The sequence below is a fragment of the Rutilus rutilus genome (genome assembly GCF_951802725.1).
Source record: "Rutilus rutilus genome assembly, chromosome: 11".
NCBI lineage: Eukaryota > Metazoa > Chordata > Actinopteri > Cypriniformes > Leuciscidae > Rutilus > Rutilus rutilus.
Window position 1 is genome coordinate 4,052,101 of NC_140216.1, and position 23,129 is coordinate 4,075,229.

General features: G+C 37.1%; 1 protein-coding gene across 1 annotated transcript; it reads left to right on the forward strand.

Moving 5' to 3' along the window:
- The first annotated feature begins 264 nt into the window (after window positions 1–264).
- On the forward strand, window positions 265–13,853 carry LOC311299540 (uncharacterized protein). Its single transcript, XM_084423129.1, has 5 exons — window positions 265–417; window positions 6,268–6,357; window positions 8,210–8,349; window positions 10,098–10,199; window positions 12,957–13,853. The coding sequence occupies exons 1-4, from the start codon at window positions 339–341 to the stop codon at window positions 10,167–10,169; spliced, it is 381 nt and encodes a 126-aa protein (XP_084279255.1). The 5' UTR covers window positions 265–338; the 3' UTR covers window positions 10,170–10,199; window positions 12,957–13,853.
- The last annotated feature ends 9,276 nt before the right edge of the window (window positions 13,854–23,129 follow it).

Genomic DNA, 23,129 nt, shown 5'->3' on the forward strand with positions numbered 1-23,129 from the left:
TGTGACCCACATCCCAACCCCGGGTCAGTCTTTTCATCTCTCGTCTATCTTTAAATTCCATATTACTAAAAATAACCCCTTCAAATCAATGAGAGTCACATCATCTATAGCCCTGATCCACTTTCAGGGTTGAGACAGACACTGGAATTGTTTAAAGGAGGTGTTAGTTAACAAATGAATGAGGCATCTAAGATTTTTGAGTTCCCACCCCCTCTTACTCCTTCCTCCCACCCCTTCTCCAGGCGGTTTCCTCTCCTCACACACACTCACACGCTGCAGTCATTCAGAGGCACAGCGTGGAGGCTGCACACACACACACACCAACACTTGAGAGCGACATGGCAAGACTACCTCATCGCTGTGTGATGATATCAGTGTGTTTGGCAGGAACTCTCCTACTGCTGCCGCTCTGCTGGGGTGAGTGAGTGTGTGTGTGTGTGTGTGTGTGTGTGAGAGCGAGACCAAGATTGACTTCAATGAGGGAACTTGCTATGTGTGAATGTTTGGAATGAGACAGATCTAGTGTGAGATAAAAAGTTTAGCATTTGAAAAGATGTTTGCATGTGTTGTATTTGAGGCTGAGAAACCTGTCGAAAAGTGGCAACTTGCAGTAGTTTCCTTATAGGGATATGCAAATCATAACTTATAATTTACCTTTTATGTTGTTCCAAACCTGACTCTTAGATCTTCATCTGCGGAACACACACACACACACACACACACACATATTTTAAAGAATGTTTAAACTGTTTTGTCCATGCAATGGAGGTCTATGGGGTCCAAAACAGCATTGATTTTCACTGTGTTGACAAAACAACCCATTTTCAAAATATATCCTTCATGTTCCACAGAAGAAAGAAAGGTATAATTTTGTTGGCTGTGTGTTTAGTGTTGGTCCAACTCAATGCATTTAGGTTGATTGGGGTTCCCAAACATTTCCATTCCAGAACTCACAATCTATCTCAAGACCCACCAGAATATTTGAGATGGGGGTCCAGAAGCTGTAAGATTTCGATTTAATGCTGGTATGTCATGCAGCCCTAGACTAAACTGTGTGTGTGTGTGTGTGTGTGTGTGTGTCGTTCACTGAAACGTTAACTTATCTGCAGCCAAGTGACTTTTGCACAACCCTCATTTCTTTTCCCACTCTGCATCCCACAAATGGTTTGAAAATTCCTGAATTAGGTTTAAAAAAAATGTTCTCACCGTATTGACACAAAATATGTTTATGAGCATGCAGAGATCCGCTGACAGGAAAAGTGTGTGTTGTGGGAATCTGGTTTTGATTTGTGTCTTTGAGTGCACAAGAAGACTTCTATATTTTTGGAAAGTTATCAAGCTTAGTTATTGATCTGGAGCATGTGGCAATGCAGTAACATCTAAATTAATGAATGAATTAATTTACTTATTAATCCAAAAATATAAAAAATACATTAGGTTATTCCAAAAAAATAAATACATCAAGGGTTAAATCAGGTAGAAATAGTTATTTATGGTTGAAGCGACCTTAAATAAAAAAAAAATATATTTTAAATAATAATAGATACTGAAGAAAACAAAAGAGGATGTATCGTAGACTCTAAAACATGTTTTGCATTTTGTCTGAGCAAAGTATTGCGCAAAAAATAAGAGCGCTAGTCATGGCACTTGTTAAATCTTAGTCACACTCGAGATATCTTGGTTTGGAAATTCCCAAGGAAAAGGACACACAAAGTGCATCCTAATGGAGTTGTATGACAGTGCAATCCAGCGCAAAGTCTTCGGCATGACACACGGCCCCCAGGGGGTCATAACAATCACGAGGGCAAAGTAATCCCACCGTGTTCCCTGCACAGCTGTTTTCTGTCGACACACACTCACCGCTCCGACTTCCTTCTCTTGCTCTGTTCATCGACTACCAGCAGAAACCAGCAGGAATTCGCTCTTTTGTCTTGAGGAAGTGACAAAAACATCCATGACATCATTGTGGTGCAGAACTACAATAAGTGATGATTAGGAGCAGAAGACTGAATGATATCCTTAGCAAGAATAAAAGCTTCACAGTGAAGATTTACTACCATTCAAACGTTGTGATTTGTCGTTCGCTTTTAGTGCACGGCGAGAATTTACGCTGACATGTGCCGGAGCGCTGGGGAATGCGCCCGACTGTGTGTGCCAAGAGCCTGCCGATTTTATGAATCAATTAACGGAAAACAGAAGAAATGGATTAATAAAGCAGATATCATGAGAACATACTGTTGGACTGAACCCCACCACCTCCTGGGGTTCGTGTAGAGCGATAAGGAGAAACATTGGCCAAAAATCATTATGGGAGTGAAGTCTTACCTTAAAGATATTTTCGTAACTATGAGTTCATGCTTGTTTTGACATTTCTTTAGGATAACATCTTGAAATCACAAGTTTTGGGGGCTTTGAATGACTGATGGTGGTTGGTGGGAGTTGAAGGGTCAAGTTCCGCCTGACTAAATTTCCCAATGCCTCACGAGAAACTATGTTTGTCAGTGACTGCTACGAATTGTCAATCACAGCTTAAAACGCACTATTCTTAGTTTAAATGGTGTTGTTCTTAGCTTTCATTGCTTTTTTTTTTTTTTTTTTTTTTGTGGCTTTCGTGTTCCAGCTTGTTCGCTGTGTGTTTGGTGTGACCAGGTTGGGTTTTATAGTCTACACTGAGGAACATGAAGTTGGACAACAGCCAGATAAGTATGTTGAACCCTTTAAACTCTGGAATTGTGTTCATATCTCAGTGGCAACGTGACAAGGAGGATAAATAAAGCCATTTAACGTGGTGCACGTGTTTGAGTTATAGGTTCACAGCTCAGCTTCATTAACTTTCCTCGCCGAAGGAGGACTTGAAAGGAAAACTCATTCGGCGGGGCATGTGAATACCTTCACCCTAAAATCCACCAGGTTAACTTGCAGACAAAACACAATACTGTTATTTTTGTGTCTTTGTTTGGCAAAGCTAATCTGATTAAGGGGGCACGATAATGTTTGGATAAGAACCCATAGCGCGAGTTGTGGACTGTATGGGACTCATTTCGCAGTATTCAGATGGCACTTAATAAAGTCAGACAGTGACTGCTGTATACCCTAGGGATGATGACTTCACATGGCATGCTGACCACAGACCTGGCCACCAGACATCCCAGCGCTGAGCCTCGTGCTGTTTATGGTACCACTTGTTTATTGGTGTTGATCCAGGTATTAACTCGGCCCTGTTTCCCACGAATCTCAAGAGAAAGTGAAAAGAGATGGTTATTAGCACGCAGACAACAGTCTCCGAATGACTGCATGTAAGTCTGATCATGATTGGTCTGAAAAGAACATTGAGGACATGAAGAAAGATTGCCCAGAGCATTCTTCTCAACTGCTTGTTCCTTCAGCGGAGATTGTAATGATAAAGCAAGGCAAGTCTGGGAAACGGTTTAGAGAACTAATGGCGCTGGCAAACAGCCATGATGCAAAAGCCAAGTGTCATTTCTTGGTCATGTATGGCAAAACATTTGGGTTTCGGGTTCCATGATGCTGTCAATCAAACACTCTCATCTACAATAAGAAATAATGTAAATCTAAAATGTGCTTCGTAACTAATCTCCATGATGTTGAACTTTGTTGAAGATCATTCATTTAAAATTAATGTTAGTCATAAATTTCTATGTGTGAAATTAACAGAACAAAAAAAATACAATTAATAGTTTACAAAAGAAAGAACAGGTTTTTACACTTCACATAAAGCAAAAAATTTGATTAGTGTCCAATTCTCACTATTATCTATGACTTTAGTCTCTATATAAACTCCTAATTACTGGTATTGGGTTGGATTAAGGGATGTAGAATATGGTCATAAGGCATTAATATGTGCTTAATAAGTACTAATAAACAGCCAATATCTTAGTTATATGCGTGCTAATAAGCAACTAGTTAATAGTGAGAATTGGACCCTAAACTAAAGTGTTCATAAAATTTTAATTTAATAATTATTTTCCAAATGACAGTGGAATAAAATAAGGTATAAAGAGACTGACAATAAATTGACACCGGCAATTCATCAACTCTCAATGCCAGTCCATTAAAATATACACACCTAGTGACAAGACAAACAATATTACAGTAATATTAATACTGAAGAGGATGTTCACAGCAACTGATTACTCTGGAAGCCCATTTCCGCCACATAAGAGAAAAAATAATGCTTTGGTAAATCATAATTATAACATAAATAGTCAAAATTATGACTATTAAGTCATAATTATGACAGAAAAAGTCAAAATCTGACAAAATAAGTCAAAATCTGTATGTCATAATTATCTTTTTATCTCATAATTACAACATTTTGTCATAATGTTGATTTTTTTTTTTTCTTATATGTGGAGGAAATGGGCTTCTGATGACTAAGATGTTTGTATGAAACGAGTGAATCATTGGTGTAATACGAGAAACATGAAAGTAGCAACTTCAGCGAACTTATATGCGGTGTTGCCTTTACGATGGAGAATTTTGGGAAATACCACTGGATGTTGCGATTAACCAATAAGAATGGAATATTCCAAATAGCCATGTAAAAATGGATTCTAAGTCATGAATGCTATTGAACCACACAGAAGATCAGCGCCTTTGCTGACACCAATTTTTACAATGTGTCTGGGTGTAAATTACAATGGAAAAGAGCTTTTAACAATCCTTTTCTGCTCTGACATCTGATATTTGCCTTTCTCCCGAAAAAGTTCAAAGTAAATGGAGTCAGACAAATCCAGATAAGCCTAAGGCACATGAGGTGGGATTCTCGGGCTCAACTCCCAGGTGTAGTCTGGATATCATTCACGTTCCCTGAAGAAAAAAACACTGACACTGATCACCTTGGTCTCGCTGAACAGCTGTATGAATGAGGAAGATGTAAGAGGAAAAGCCTGACAGATTATTTTTTCAGCTTAAGGAAGTAGATTCTGGGGTCCGATCCCATCAAAACTGAATCAGCACTGAAGGGACTTCTGTGCATCCAGTGCCATAAATACACGGTGGCCCAAAGGTTTAGAAGATTTCCATATGATTCTGAGGAATCATCAAGAGACTGATGATTTATAGTGCCAGCCATGATCCTGAAGCTCAGGGTTTTATGCAATGACAAGCTGACTGATTACACATCCCATGATGCCTTGTCTCTTGTTGTCTTTTTCAAGCATTCCTACACTAGAATAAAATACATTTAGGATCTTATTAACTTACCTTTGAAAAAATCTGTTGAAATTGCCAGTTTTTTTTTTTTTTTTTAAAGAAATTAATGTTTATTCAACAAAATCACACTAAATTGATCAAAAGTGGCAGTAAAACATTTATAATCTTACAAAAGATTTCTGTTTCAAATAAATGCTGTTCTTTTGAACTTTCTATTCATCAAAGAATCCTGAAAAATGTGATATAGTTTCCACAAAAATATGAAGCAGCAAAACTTTTTTAAACATGATTATAATCAGAAATGTTTCTTGAGCAGCAAATCATCATATTAGAATGATTTCTGAAGGATCATGTGACACTGAAGACTGGAGTAATGATGATGAAAATTCAGCTTTATCATCACAGAAATAAATTACAATTCATAATCCATCCAAGTAACTTTTTTTTTTTTTTTTTATATATATATAATACAATTATTACTGTTTTTATTGTATTTTTGCAGCCCATAAAGAGGCTTCTTTCAAAAACATAAACAAATTGTAACCACCCCAAACTTATGAACGGTTATCAGATCTAAATAACTCAAATAAAACAAATGTCTTTTCTCAATCTCTTGAGCCTGACAGAACTGGCTTCACAGATGTTACTGCTGGCTCTTCATTCATTAACATCTCAGTCCTCAGTAATCTCGCAGTATCACATATGCAGGAAAAGACAGGATGCTTGGGAAGAAGGAATGTCATGCTGAATGGTCTCACATAACTGACAAATGGCAATAGTATGTGAGAAGCAATACAAAGATCTCAAATTACTGACACTGCTTCTTTTCAATGGCAAACAATGTCCTCTAAGGTCCGGTGAGGCGACTGAGTTGTGTTGGCCAGTGAAGATGGCCAGATAATGTTCAAAGCATTAATTGTGTTTGTGAAATGAAGTCATAATTAATGGCTGACATAATCCCTGTCTGACTGGTGTGAATGCATACTGAGGCATGTTGAGTGATCTGTCCAGATGCTGACTTCCACATTGTTTCCCACTATTGTATGTTTTTCACAAATAACAGCTAAATCAAAATCTCTTTTGTCTTCGCAGGTGCTGAGGACGACCAATATGATTTTGACTATGATTCCACTCATACCCCGGAGTACGACTACAATTCAACGTTCGGGTTCCTGTTCTTCAGTAGGTTTTCAATGGTCTCACAAAGGTTGTATATAGATCTTTAAAAGGTTCTTTCAGGTTCTTCATACACAGTAGTGGCCAAAAGTGCCGTCCGGTCCAGGAAGACTTCACCCTTTATCCAAATATTAAAAGGTTGTTAAAGATTTTGTATAAGCATAATGCTAGTTGTGCTTGGAGGCAATAGGTTTATTCGCAATGAAACAAGGCTGTCAATCAAAGAAATTATGAACACATGCAAAAACAACAGAGAGCTGAAATATTAATAACTGATTATGTTGTAGTCAATGTATGCTTTTTCCTGTGAGCATTTTGTTTTTCTATGCATTTTTCATTTTTTCATAAACCTGTAGCTGTAGTTTGCCTTTTTTGGCAAAAAAATGTGTCAGATAAATACCTTAACCAAGTTTAGTGTTTTGGTCTTCCCTCATATTTAAAATATTTAAAGAAATAAAAAATAAGAAAATATTTTCCTCATATTTTAATGGTTTAATCGAACGTGTATAGGGTCATTAAAAACAAATATCCCCATCCAGACGTCACTTTTGGCCACTAGTGCACCCTTAAGTCTTCCCGTCATTTTCATTTACTTTTAATTAACTAATAAGGCGAGGGGTGTCCCGATCGTACCCCAGAGTGTCATTCATTATTACAGCAGGAGGTCCAGCTCATGACACTGAGATTAATCTGAGAAGAAATCTTAGTCATAAACTAATTATGGATCATTTCTATGTGGGAATTCTAATGGGATTGTTTCTCAACCCAGTAAAACCATAGAAAAGTCATAATATACGACACACTGCTGACTGTAACTACAGTATAAGAATGAATTAAAGGCCATATCAGTATACTGTACATTGATCATCATCATCATCATCATCAGTTTTATATTGCAGCAACATGAAAACCAAAGCCCAATGTACCGTTCAAAAGTTTGGGGTCAGGAAGATTCTTTCTTTCTATTCATCAAAGGATCCTGAAAAACATATTTCTAAAATATTTGGCATCACAACTGTTTTCAACATTGATAATAAGAAATTCTTGATCACCAAATCAGCATTTCTGAAGGATCATGTGACCATGAATACTGAACATTCAGCTTTGTATCACTGGTATTAATTACATTTTAAAATATATTCAAATAGAAAACAGTTATTTTAAATATGTAATAGTAATATTTATAATAATAATGTATAATAATGTTTCACAATATTACTGTATTATTGATCAAATAAATGATGCATTGGTGAGCATTAGAGACTTCTTTAAAAAAAATATTTAAACAAGTAATAAAAACTCAGTGAGTGTTTTAGCGCAATTTTCTCACGTCATGGGATCACAACACTAAAAATTACATTTTTGAAGCATAAAGGAAAGATTTTTGATCAAATCTTTTTTTCTAATATTATTGTAAATTTTAGAAGCTATCGATTGCAATTTGTTTCAACTCGATAGCTATTATGGTTGGCGAGAAATTTGCAAAAAACGGAATTTTTTCCGGAATTTCCAGGAAATCCAAAATCTTTTCCTGGATTTTTTTTGTGCGTTCCCGAGATTAGACCTTCCTTAACATAATGCCGAAAACGGTAACATTATAAGTATAAGTAACATTGCTCCTACATGTCAACTAACTCTCATTAGAGTATTAGTAGACTGATAGGGTTATAGGGTTACTAAGTTGTAACTACAAAGTTACTTATAGTCAGTAGATTGCCGTTTGGGGAGCATCAAAGTAACGTGTAACCAAAAAATCATACCAACCCAAACCTTTGAACGGTACTGTATGTGTTTATGTACTTTGCATGAAGGATAATCATTGCTCATTTTTCAAGATCCACTGTATCTGTCTCATCAGACAATGCCAGCAGTGATGTTCTAGAGAAGTTTTTAATGGGAGGAGAGACAGACTCTGGAGAAGAAACAACTTTTACAGAAACAGATGGAAGTGTGTATGAACACAAGCCCACTACGCCCACAGTCATTATTAGGAATCAGGTATACGCTTCTGTTATAGCTCCTAATGCATTGTAATATGCTGAATACACAAAACACTCACATGTCCCAACACATTATGAAGTCCTGAGTAATGTGGTTCATCTCTTCCCGAGACACAAAAGCCTTGTGTCTTCGAGATGGGATTGTGAAAGTGGAATTTTTTTTTTTTTTGCGGGCGGACAGAACTCCTCCACACAGAACTCCCAAACACGGAGGTCAGACGTTCAGCATCTTACACAAAAATGATGAACAAATGATATATCTGCTCAATAACACAGAAGTGTTATCTTCTGTGAAAAATTAGGAAATGTGTCATGACCTGTTCTTACACCCCAGGAAAAGAAAAAAGAAAAAAACATTGTGAAATCCAGAGCTGGAGATCTTCCTTAAAATATCTGGATGATTTCAACAGCACACTGTGTCCATAAAACACACGTACATGCTATGTGCGTGGCTATCAGATCTATTGCAGAAAATTAATCTCTTAATCCCTGTATTTAATCTCTGTACGCTGTGAAAATATAATAGTCATGTTTAATGAGTGCAATAAACCTCCGCGAGGTGAAATGACATGTTTTATTGGATTGTCTGACGAGGCACTACGGACCTGCTGACGAAGCAAACTGGGAGTGAACATGAATGTAAACAGGTGTCCCTGTTATTTTAAGAACATGGATCTATTTGAAAGCTCCATCTGCTTCTTATCCTCGTGTGTTGTGAAGTTAAACAATGGCTCTGCTCTGCATTAAAGGAAGGCATCTGTAAACAGAGGAAATGCGGAGGGGGTCGTGGTCTCAACAGTGTGTGCCAATCAACTTATTTAGGCGTGCACATTTAATCAAAACAAGCTACTAATTATACAGAGCCATTTGAATTCATGCGAGAAAGCAAATGCATTACATTCGCAACATCTGCTTTAAACACACAATGGAAAAATCTCAGACAATAAAACACTGTCACGCTGCTCCACATTGTGGAGAGAACTGTAAAACACAAGAGCACATGATGCATTTTGAACTGATGAATGTTAGCTTATAGAACGAGAGAGTTTTGAGAGTCATTGAAGCATTATTTTGCTTCGCTTCAGCTATGATAAAGAGGTATCCATTTGCGTGTTGAATGCAGCGAAGGGAGGGGTGTGCTTGTGTGGGTTGATATCAACAGTGTTTCTCAGAAATCGCTCACTGCACCTTTAAATCATTCCCGTAAGTAAAGGGAAACCACGCTTTAAATCTCATACTTAAGGGAAAACTTAAAGTGCTTTATGCGACCACGCATAGAGATCTCTAAATATTGTCCACACTGTAAAAAGTGTTCAGTTTCCTTATGCGTTAAAATGAAGTAAATAAACTTAATGCTTAATTGAAAAAAACGTGACAATTCCACATTACTTAATTTTTTCGATTAAGCATTAAGTTTATTAACTTAATCATTTTACATTCAAAAATTTTTTAAGTTAAAGGTATAGCGGAGAATCTTTACGAATTTTAGATAAGACCCGCCCTCTCCACTTTTTGAATAAGTTTGATTGATTCACCAGAATGATTGACAATTAGGAGGACCAATAGTATAGGTGATCCACCCGGAAGTAAAAAATCCTCCACTATACCTTTAAATCAACTGATCACTTTTTTACAGTGCATTAATACAATACATGAAACAGAATCAACCATAAGCATCTACTAAATCCTAAGCCTGTTTGGCAGCAGTTCACTGACACAATACCTTTTTATTTATTTTTATTTCAGGCATCTCGGTCAACGCCTGTGTGTTTCCCTCTTACTTTGGTTCTGGTTCATCAGCTGCTCAGACTACTATAGCAGCAGGACCCTGTTACACACTCTGAACAGGTGAGTAAAACAGCTGCGTCTAACATTAAAGTCATCATGCAGCGTTCAATATCCATGTGGGAAATTCAGGGAATTCATTTATGGATACATTAATTAGGGATGCACTGATATTGAAATTCTGGCCCAGATGAATGGCTGATGTTATAACGATAGGCTAGTTAAAACACATTACAAGCTAAAATGGTTTGTATGCTAAAACAATGTACCACAGCATTATAATATAGGCTGTAAGATAAATACTTATTCCTATTTGAAATACATATTGCTATTTGCAGTGTTTGAAAGAAAAGAAAAGAGAGAGAGAGAGAGAGAGAACACCAAGCTTTGTGTGTATGTACATATCGATTCATCTGAAAGTTTGAGCCGTACTTGAACGAGGAAGTTTTGCGAGCCCACAGTAGTCCATATCTCAGAGTTATTACCTATGGAATCAAATTATTTTAATGAGTATTTGGGTATTACAGGTGAAACTCGAAAAATTTGAATATCGTGCAAAGTTCATTTATTTCAGTAATTCAACTTAAAAGGTGAAACTAATATATTATATAGATTCATTACATGCAAAGTGAGATATTTCAAGCCTTTATTTGATATAATTTATAATTGTTAAAATTCAAAATTAGAATATTGTGAAAAGGTGTTCATAGATGTAAGCCATAATCATAAAAATTATAACAAATAAAGGCTTGAAATATCTCACTTTGCATGTAATGAATCTATATAATATATGTTTCACCTTTTAATTTGAATTACTGGAATAAATGAAGAACTTTTGCACGATATTCTAATTTTTCGAGTTTCACCTGTATACAAAAATGGCCTGAAACAGTGTTAGCTGCGCATTTCAAAGTAACATTAATAAAGATGGTTGTTCTTTTTCTCATTGTTATGCATGAACACAAAAGACTTTGCTATCATCACTCTGATACAGCTCTTAAAGTTAGCATGAAACCGAAGTCTTTTCTTCCCTATTGTGACTTAAAGCTGAGTGTAATGACCTCTTGAACAAGAAAAAAAGAATGTAGGGCGGGACTTGATTTTGTCCATGAGGAATTCATTGATTGGATGGTTGTGGTTTGCTATTGGTCGATCTCATGTGAGTGACAGGTTGCCCCGCCCTCGTCATCAGAGAGGAGAAGAGATGCTTCAAGAGGAATGGGGAAGATATTTTGATTAAAGATTACGAGGCACATTAATAAATAAAAAGAATGATGTGCACAGATAAATAATTTATAATAAATACTCCAATATTTCATAAAAATAAGATCTGTCCATTTTTATTTCATTTGCCATAATCTATTATTATCCATTTGAATTAGTACAATCTTAATATTATTATTGTTTTAATATCTTACATAAACAGAGATTAAATAAAAAAACAAAGATATATAGTGCATCCCTAAATTGATATAAAAATGAATGTGTTATACTGTATATAGAAACATATCGGTGATATATACAGTACAGGTCAAAAGTTTGGAAACATTACTATTTTTAATGTTTTTGAAAGAAGTTTCTTCTGCTCATCAAGCCTGCATTTATTTGATCAAAAATACAGAAAAATGTGATATATTATTACAATTTAAAATAATTGGTTTTCAATTTATTATACTTTAAATTATCATTTATTTCTGTGATGCAAAGCTGAATTTTCAGCATCATTACTCCAGTCTTCAGTGTCACATGTGACATCCAGTCTATCACATGATCCTTTAGAAATCATTCTAATATTCTGATTTATTATGAGTGTTGGAAACAGTTCTGCTGCCTAATAGGCCTATATTTGATGAATAAAAGGTTAAAAAGAACTTCATTTATTTAAAATAAAAATCTTCTTTACCATCACTTTTTATCAATTTAACACATCCTTGCTGAATAAAAGTATTGATTTATTTCAAAACAAGAAAGAAAAAAAAATTACGGACCCCAAATTACTGACCAGTAGTGTATATTGTTGTTACAAAAGATTTCTATTTTAAAAAAATTTGCTGCTTTTTTTTTTTTTTTTTTTACTTTTTATTCATCAAAGAATCCTAAAAAAGTATCACAGGTTATGAAAAAATATTAAGCAGCAGAACTGTTTCCAACTTTGATAATGAATCATCATATTAGAATGATTTCTAAAGGATCATGTGATAGACTGGAGTAATGATCCTGAAAATTCAGCTTTGCATCACAGAAATAAATGATAATTTAAAGTATAATAAATTGAAAACCAATTATTTTAAATTGTAATAATATGTCACAATATAACTTTTTTTTTTTTCTGTATTTTTGATCAAATAAATCAGGCTTGAACTTTTTTCAAAAACATTAAAAATAGTAATGTTTCCAAACTTTTGACCTGTACAGTATTTATATCATTAAAGTTTTCTTTTGATTGTGCAGACTGTTACTTGGTACTAAAACAGCATATAGTATAAATGCAATGATTTGAATGTGCTGCTGCTGATCCGTGTGAACAGAGATCTGTGATACTCTCTGGAGTCTGCAGAGGGCACTCAAACATTGATGGTGTTCAGGAGGTTTTGTGGGGTGTGTTGGTGCAACAGGACACATGAATTTAATGATTGTCCGGAAGCCTCAGAATTGAAGTTTTCAAACTTCTCGACACTCATTACATTGCAGTACATGTGCTCCTGCTCTCCACCAAATACAACTGCACCTTTCATGAGATATACATCTAGCCAATAAACAAGTGATAACATCTTTTAATACTTTAGACTCAATGGCTTTCCTTTTCTTCAATTATTCTAGAAGTCCAGGAGGAGGAAGAGCAGATGGACAGATGACCTGAACTGAAGACATTTGGAAATCCAGTACACACACACACACACACACGCGCGCACTCATGCACACACACTCAAACAAACACAGCAGTGGATAAATGACAAACCATGACAACACACGGCTTGCAAGCTGTAAACAAAAAGACACATTGTTCGTTATTCTTTGTCACCGCAAAACAAGCGCACAGAGGTCAAAGGTCTCAAAGGCTGGATCAGTGGAATGGAAAATGAATGTGAAATGGGGCTAAACTTAATAACAGGTTCTTTTGTGGATATTCTTTCAGGATGTGACTCAGAGCAGGTGATTTGAGGAGCCTGAATAACAAAGAAATTGAGAAAAACAAGTTTCTCTTCCCACTGACTGCTGTTTTTTTGCAATTTTTGTCTCTTTTATGAGACTTAGACGGTTTAAAGGCATATAATGTGCATATCGTTTGATTGCATGGCGAGAATAAATGTGTCAGAAATGTACGTTGAGAAACAAGCAAATCAGAGGTGCATAATGTACGAGTTTCATCCATAAGCAAAGCTTTATATAAACCGACCGGGAATCATGTTATGTTTGGGGAAACTGTAGAAACACACTGAATTTCTACAATTAGATCAAGCTTTTCTAGTCATTCGAAGGTCATGACCTCTTGCAGATATTACATGTAGGCACTTTTCTTCGCCACTGCACTTCTTCTAAGCCTCACTATTTCCTCAGTAATCCTTAGATACAAGCACATTTCTATTTTGTATTTTTTTTTTTTTTTTTTTACAAATAGAGATGGTGATTTACACCAAAATGCACATGAATATGTGAGCCAGTTGAGCATTTTTTATGTGTTGTTTCAAAATTCTGAATAAATATTTTTCCAAGTAATTCCCTGCTGCCTTATCATCTTGTGTGATCTCAACCATCAAAGAGGTTATCACGATCACAAGTTATTATTCAGGATATTACATCTGTTAAACTAATCAGTTTTAAAAAGCACTCAGGTTAATCTGCATTCAAAGCCTTACGTTTCACGTCTTCATCATCAACACGGAGACTGACACAATTCTGGGTCACGTCCTTAGAAATAGCCTGTTTTTAGTCAGCATTAGCCAATTAAATCCACTCGGAAACATGCAGCGATTGTGTCAGGAATAGCCTTTCCGTATCAACGGCCTCTGCACTTACTCATTTAACTGCTGTCAGTGGGTGCCAATCAGATCACTAACACTGGAGGAAAAATATCATGCAGCTTGCAACAATCAGTAAAATATTCATGATTTTTAAGCGTTACTCTGCCATAAAAGACTTAGTCAATAGGTCAGTGGGAGAAACACAGACAGAGGCATCTGAGGGGGTTCACAAACAAACAGAGTAAGGTCAGAAACATTATAACGCGGCTCAGCGCTGATGACGACACGCGATATCTAAACCGGATCCCTATCAGAGCTCTTCAGACAGTTTATGTTCTGTACTGCTCATTTGAAATGAGATGTGCTTCTGATAAAAGGAGCCAGTTCTGCGCCGCAAAATCTCACGGGTGGAAACTGACGTTGCAGTCAGACCGGCTCTTTAGGGATAAGGAATGAGGAATTGAACAGTCTTACTTTTAGACAGGCTTCCAGACTACAATTGTTCTTTTCCCTGACTTGCTCACCAAACATTACTTTTCAGGACATGTGCTCACAATTATAATTACAAAAACCAGTCCAGACCAGTCGGTCTTCTAGAAACAGAGGAGCGACGGGTGCCACCATGTTGAAATCACATGATCAGTTGTGTATTGCAATTGACTGAGTTAGGGGCCGTTTACACAACTTTTTTTTACCGGGAAACTTTTTATGCGCGTTGGCCGTTTACACGACAACAGCGTTTTTACCGGCCTGAAAATGCAAGCTTTTGAAATCGGGTTTCGAATGCAAGTCTCTGTGTAAACTATACAAAAACGTGAATTTGTGAAACGCTGACGTCATGCGCATGTGTGTTACGTGTTCAAATATAGGCGCGTTATATTTCTTTACAAAGTGACATCGCCAACTATTGGTCTGGCATGCATAACACAGTTTTTAATAGTTTTCGCAGATCCGTGTGAACGGGGCCTTGATTAGAACGGGCCTTAACTCTTGGGGCCCTATCTTGTACACCGACGCATGTATCATTCCTATTTTGCACCCGCGCACAGCGGACTTTTCCCTCCACAGACGCACGTCGGTAAATCAGGGAATGAACTTGCGCTCCCGGGGGGCGGTTCAGCGAAAAGAGGAGGCGTGTTCCGGCGCAAACGTTCCCTGGTGCTATTTTGCAGTTTCAGAAAACAATTCCTCCACTGACCAGGAAAAACCTAGTCTAAAGTCAGTTATTCATATGCTATTTTAAGGGCGCATGCTTGGCCATAATCAATGTAGCGTGTGCACAACGCGCATGCACTTTGCTTCTCTCATCTACACACAGAAGCAGCAGTTCTCATTTTTAGAAAACCATGCAATATTACAAGGAAAAATATGAACACACGAGGGAAATCATTGTTGTGTAGATGTGAAAAAATAGCCATAAATCTAGCTTACACATTTACCCAAATTTTTATACGCCTGTTTAACCGAAGCTAATTTGGGTGTGTTTCTCCATCCCCATACAATGTCACTTCTCTGTCTTGTACGGCCCTGACGGGAACGTCGGTCTCCGCGGCTGTGAACCGCTCCTGGCGTGTGCCTGGCAAATCCGCCGTTATAATAGTATGGAACAAGCGCGCCTGCTCTTAAAGGGAATGTGAGATGACGCTCTGATTGGTTTATTTCACGTTACGCCCAAACCACACCTATGAATAATGAATGATCACACCTACTTCAGACCAACCCATTTTAGATTTGCGTCGGGCGCAAGAGTCATTTATCCCGCCGGTATAATAGCAACAGCGCCCGAGACCCGCCCACCAAGTTACTTGCGTTTGGTGCTTGATACTTCATATAGTTAGTTTATATATAAGTGCTTTACACAGAATAAACATAAAGGAGCATCAAAAAAATCAAACCAAACGACTTCACCCTGATTTGAAGCAGTGTCAGTCAGTAAACCAGTTTCATGCATCCAGACCAGTTGGTGTCAGTAAAGAGTTAAAAAACAACAACACTGGTGCCATTGGGATAAATAAGACCCAGCTTAACAATAGATACGTTAAGACTTTCTTGAGTAGGTACATATTTTGAATGAGTAATTACTTCACGGCCGCTAAAAAAAGTACATTTTAATGTTTAAAGCAGATGTCTTAACAAATGTCAGTAGACCGAGAAGATTTTAAAACAAGCCGTTCATTCATAAATACGCAAGATCGCTGTGAAAATACAGACCGGAAGTCAAAAGACAACAAGCGCAGCGCTGAAAAGAGGCGGAGCTACATAAGGTCTATACAGTAGGGAAGTTTACGTTTATTTAATACTATATTGTTTATGCCTCATGTGACTGAGAATGACTTTTGTTGGTGTAACCTAATGCCGTGTTTACTGGCGTGAGGGCGGGGCTACCTGTCACTCACAAGAGATCCACCAATAGCAAACCACAACCATCCAATCAACTCCCCATGGACAAAATCAAGCCCCGCCCTACATTGTTCTTGTTCAAATAGCCGTTTCACTCGGATAAACGTCACAATAGGGAAGAAAAGACTATCACAACTTCTGTTTCATGCTGACTTTAACTTCACTTACATTTAATAGGCCTATTTAAATGAAGTTACCTAAAAAGATCATGTTTCTTTCTCTGTCATGTCACTTTTTTAAATTTAATTTGTGAATCAATGGGTTTATAAAGCCAGTGTGGCGTTTCATCCAGCATTTAACTGATGTTTCACACTCATGGTCATGCTTCAGTAATGATTCATTTCAGTCATGTTCTCTGTTTGCCTGCCCCATTGTGTTCAATATCAACACTTTCATATCAGTTTTGGACAATCATAATGTAAGGAACAGCTGAGGATTGAGCGGAGACGGAGAAATGGGCCGCGTTTTTTACTTCAACTCTCACAGCGCACAGTCAGACCTCTTTCAGTCTTGTTCTGACAGACCAAAGCCATCAGGAGCTGACAGATTCAGAAACATGCTTTGCCACTGAAATTGATCAATTCGAGGCAAGGACTGGCCACAGTGATGATGTCACTGTGCATTTTTCACATCCCGCCATTAAAAACTACAATTTGTTTCAGTGATTGAATTGTGATTGTATTATTTGATGCCAAATTCATTATATTGGGGTTCCTCTATCAGTGTCAGAAATGTTTGCTCCACATGTCATCCCAAAACCCAAATGACTTTTTTTTTCTTCAGTAGAATATACAATGATATATTTTGAAGAATGTTGGTAACCAAAGCGTTTCGGATCCCTTTAACAGTTAATTACATTGTAAATACAATGGAGGTCAATTTGAACGGAAACTGTTTGGTTAATGTTCCACAGAAGAAAGAAAATCAATACAGTCAATCATTCAAGTCAATAATTTTTGGTTGGACTGTTGCTTTAAAGGGACATCTGTACATTATTAACCCCTAAAAGGAGTACTCTAAACTACTAAAATGCAGCTTTTAGACCTTTATTAGAAACAACGTTGTCCCTCAGTGAGTAAAGAAAGTAAGATTTTTGCACATTTGTTTTCATACAGTAAAGGCTATCAGTTAATTCATACTATATTTAACTTACTGACCTTGATTTCCCAAGCGATTTCATGTTTAGTTTGATTACCACAATAATTATAGTCTTTAAATAGCTTTGTGAGAGGAGGAAGATAAAAATAGCCCCAAATCCACACACAAACCCAAAGATGAACATTTAGGACCCTTGACACTACTATGCTTGTATCTGGATGGCAAATACGGGTTACACACACATGCACATGTGTGCACGCGCAATAGTGGCATTCACGGAGAGCTTTGTGACGTCGGAGCACACATGCGTCTCCTTTGTAAGGTCTCTCATTTGATTCCAGATGCATCAGGTCATACATTTTGTATAAAGCTGGCTCCTCCGTGTGCCGCACAAGGTTACTGTGCTAACCAGCTGAAGGGTTGAATAATGGTCTGACACTCCAGAGATGTGGATCTGTGGCAGATCCGGCGCTGCTGAATAATGCAAGAAGCAAACCATCAGCACACACACACATTAACACATGCACGCATCCACACACACATGTGTAAATCTCGCAGAAGGACCACCCTGTGCTCTTAGAAGAAGAGCTTCTATATGGCTAATTCACATCGCATGGACAAACGCCAACAGACACCAGCAAACGCGGACTGAACATGTTCAGAAGGGTGAAAACAAACTGAAAACCTACAGGGGTTACACTCAGGTCCAACAAACATGTTTGTTGGTGTTTGTGTGTGCGGTGTGAACTGGCTTTAATTAAAGGGTTCTGTCAGGTGCTTCATTTATACAACCTTTTACGGGTTCCCATCATGGGATCATTTTATGAATTTAGTTTTAATTGGCCCTCTAGTGGTTATAAATCAAAACTGCATGCACTTTGCAGAAGAACATTGTTTTGGTTGTGCTTTGGCTCTTCGTGACTGTGTGGATGAATATGGTTATCCTATACCATATCTTATACCATTTTTATTGCACCTTAGAACCTATTTCAAGGTTTGTGTTCTCGAGACACCAGGCACTGTTGTTGTGCGAATGAGCGGGCCGAAACGCGTTAAGGGTTTTCTGTTAGAGCGGTGTCGTGTTAGCGGCCCCTAAGTTAATAACTAATGATCTTCGCAACGGAAGTGAACCGATCAAAACTAACTTTAGCTGGACAATAACTTTATCCTAGAGCTGCTGTAAAGACAAAACAATCTCTGTTACTGTAATGTCCTATTATCACTGTAAAGCTGCTTTGAAACAATCCATATTGTTAAAAGCGCTATATAAATGAAGGTGACTTGACTTGACGATACTGTTCATAAAACATTCACTACTAGACTTAAGAGATATAACCAGTTTAGATGGAAAGGATCTCAGGCTGACTAGCTGAAGACGTTACTGTTGCTTTACCCATTATTAGACATGATACTTTCTTAAAAATAAATAAATTCCAGCACAGCACTACAACAACCATGATGAAATCAGCCTTCACAATAGATGATTGTGATCTTAACTCTGTTAGAGAGCTACATATGCCAATTTATCTGTTCAATAAAATACCGTACTCACCTGTTGAGTTATAAAAACGCCATCATCTCCGCGTCGCTTTTACAACATTTCAAATCCCTCAGTTCCATCATGTAAACCTTTCTCGCTCAATGTGAAACTAAACTTTGCCGCTCCCACACCAGACCCACACACACACACACACACACATTCTTGTACATCTATCTTTATGAGGACATTCATTGACACAATGCAATCTCTAGCCGCTTACCCTAACCTTACCCATCACAACTAAGTGCCTAACCCGACCCCTGACCCTAAACCGACCCTTAACCTCATTATAACCTTAACCAAGTCTTGACCCTCAAACAGGCCTTTAAAGGGCTCTCAGAAAGTGAAGACTGGTCAAAATGTCCTCACTTTTTGTCCTCACTCCAATGGTCTAAAACTCAAACTGGTCCTCACAAAGATAGTTGTACATGTACACACACATACACACACACACACACTCAGCTAACCTTTGCCGCTCCCACACCAGACACGCGTCAAAGTAGCCGGAGCCACTTTTCCCAAATGAAGGATCTGACGAGACACACATGGGCGAGTGACAGAAGCAGTTTCCTGTGAAAAGCATCCAGTCAGGTCGAAAATATAAACACTTATAACAGGCTTATGGTGCATCAGAACACTTTTTGGAAGAAAGATTGATGATGTACTGACTGTACCTTTAATTCTGTTTTAATGCATTTTTTTTATAATTAAATTTACAAATGAAACAGCTCGTAAACACTTTCACTAGAAAAACATGAAATAACCTGTCTAACAGTATCAAGCAATCATTTAAGGCATTTCTCTTTACATTGAACTGCACTGAACCTTTTTTTCCAATAGTGATAGGCCTATAACACTTTATTTCGATAGTCCACTTTAGACATTCTACTAACTATAAGTAACTTTGCAACTACATGTCCACTAGCAGTCATTAGAGTATTAGCAGACTGTCTGCTTAATATCTGTTAACTACTCTTTATTTTGATGCTCCTCAACATACTAGAAGTAACTCTACAACTGCATATCAACTTATAACACTAACCTTACAGTCTACTAATACTCTAATGAGAGCTAGTTGAAAAGTAGTTGCAAAGTTACTTATAGTTAGCAGAATGTCTAAAGTGGGTTATCAATAAGGATATCAGATGTTTAAAATATCAACTTTCTATTATTTAATGTGAAATATCAGTTTTAACATGATGTTATTGGACTGTTTTATTTTCAGTAAGACTTTTAAACTGATTTTACTGTTAAAGTTAAAAGTCACTTTTATAAACAGCTAGATAGCAAGCGAATGGATTTCAATGTATTACATATATAAATACAAATGCCCTCATTTCTGTACAGACACGAAGCATAAAAGCAGTCTTAGCTCTGTTAAGATGACAGAGATGATAGTCATAACTCATGACTAAGTGAAGATGAATTCCCTGAGGACGAGTGGTAGATGTCATGATGATCTGGTATGGATGATATGAGCCACTTATATGTTCACAGGTTTTCACAATAGTGTGAGCTTTGGCATTAGAAGAGCGGAGCTTTAATTACGAGCTGTTGAGAAGATGAGAGGAGAGGAATGAGACACGCTGAGGTGGTGAAAATGTCAGAGATCTGACCGCACCTAATCCCAATGCAAGACATCGTCGAGAAGCTGTCTTCGTCACGTCATGGTCCGCTCAAGGCATCATGGGGGAAATCTCAGGAGTCAAATAAAGAGTAATTAGGGGAATTTATAATTCTTAGAAATGAACTGTGGGATTAAAAATGGCCTGAAATATCTGCACTATATTTCTGTTCCAATGTAATTATTGCTTGATTCTTTAGTTCGTCTTTGTCAGGAAGGCAAAACTATGTTGAATAAAAGTCAACTTTAGAGATAAATAGTTAAAAAATAGAAGATATATTGTGTAAATTGTGCTTCTTTTGACACAATTATTTAAGCTTGCGATGTTGCATAACAACTCGGCTTTCCTTCCTTTCTGTAGCTTTTTCATAGATTTTTCTGTCTATTAATTTAAGATGCCAATACTGCATCCCTGCACAGTGTTGTCCAACACAGAACATTTCACACGCGTTTCGAGTAAAACTTGGCATACAAAGGTCAGAACAAGGATGAAAATTGATCCTTCTTTATTCTGAAGAGCATTGACAGATGGGATATAGGTCATAGACATATGCAGATATTCCATGAAGAACAATATCTGACGATATCTTCCTTCATCGGCACTTGTGAAAATATACACTCCTCGGGCAAAAAAAAGAAAAGAAAAAAGGGTTTAGTGGCCTAAATATTTAATATTTAATACTTAGTGGTAGTATTAAGTTTCTTCTTTTATGTTTTTAACCATTTTAATTACAAATCATGTGTCAGGAAATTAGCAAGAATTGCACAAATACTGTAGATGAAGTAAATTAGCGTGGAATAGCCTTTCCCAACTTACAGACAGATTTACAGGAAGAAGAGTCAGTGTTGTTCCACTCAGTGTAAATGTGCAGTTCATGAGAAACGTCTCCCAGTTTGCTGGAATTTAAACGTGAGACCAAATATTCACTATAGGGTTCAAATCTGGACTCTGACCAGCCAAAACATTGAAAACAAGATAGAAGATGTTCATTATCTCATCATTCCTCTTTAGATGACGTTTCATTTGTGGGAAGCAAGCCATTCCGCAATATTCTCCCGTAATCCAAAGCATTAAATGACGTTTTACAGTGACGCTCACCAATACCAGCGGCTAAAATGCCACTTCTACCGCCGTGCCTCACCGTGGTAGAGATGCTTTTATAATTTTCTCAGCAGATTTTTGAAGCTCTGGAGCATCACCATGCAAGTCGTGTTTCATTGTGATTCATCACCTTCCCATATTCTGCCAAAAACTTCATTCAGTAGGTTTTCAGAGACAGCAATGGCTTTTAAGTAGTGTAGTTGCTCACGTTTTGCTCATTTCCTGACCAGTAATTTGTGGTTAAGACTTTTTTTTTTTTTTTTTTGTCCAGGAGTGTAGGTCACAAACCAGACACATATTATACGTGTGAATATAGATGGGCAATGACTTGATATATTCATCTTTATAGATAATTACATATTGTTTAAGAGCTGTTGCCAGTTAGCGGTGTGTAACCCTCCAGACATAAGTGGTATTAACTGCCCACTCAGAAACAGGAGATTCAGAAAACCCTTCATTAAAAGGCCTGTCATTAATGCTCTCGTTTTTGCTCAATTTAATCGTATGAATTTACTGTCGTAGACTTTTTAACTATTGCAATCACTGTTGCCAACATTTCACACAATCTTTGATACAACAATGAACAGATGAAATGCTGAGGCCGACTTTTACATGTGAATCAAATAAATGCTTATGAGTAATTTTATGATTTCTCAAGTAATTCTCTTATGAGAGAGAGAGAGGAAGGATTATAAGGGCATTCTGTACTTTCTGATGACAACCTTCATGTCACATTGTTTACATTCACTCTATACTCTTAAAAATGAAGGGTCTTTATTGGCATCTTTGGTTACATGTACGTTTCACATCCATTTAAACTTTCAAATGCACAATGTTTTATTTATGATTAACAAGAAAATAAATGGTTCTTTTAAGAAGTGAAAGGTTCTTTGGGGACCCCAAAATGGATATTCTATGTCATGATTGTAAAAAACAAAAACAGAACCTTTATTAAGAGTGCATAAATGAAACATTCTTTGTGTTCAGATAATTAAAGCGATGTCGTGTTTCATTCAGACTGACTCACCGCTGGTTCTTCTTCTTTAAAAAAAAAAAAAAAAAACGTATGTCTGTGACGTTGTTGCGTGAATACATCAGGCAGAAGGAACATCGTATAAATAGAGAAAGTTTCCCAGCAACCTGAAGCAATAGCAAGCAAAAGAGCCGAGGAAAACTTTCACAACTGGTTTAGCTGAAGCAGAAAGTAGTGATAAAGAGGATTTTTGTTAACTTTGAATCCTCCGCTTTGACTCGCGCATTCAGCACC

Bases quoted from the DNA above. Each gene is read 5' to 3' on its own strand.
- LOC311299540 (XM_084423129.1), top strand. From the start codon at position 339: ATGGCAAGACTACCTCATCGCTGTGTGATGATATCAGTGTGTTTGGCA. The intron at 418-6,267 runs GTGAGTGAGTGT...TTGTCTTCGCAG, and splicing joins ACTGCTGCCGCTCTGCTGGG to GTGCTGAGGACGACCAATAT. The intron at 8,350-10,097 runs GTATACGCTTCT...TTTTTATTTCAG, and splicing joins CAGTCATTATTAGGAATCAG to GCATCTCGGTCAACGCCTGT.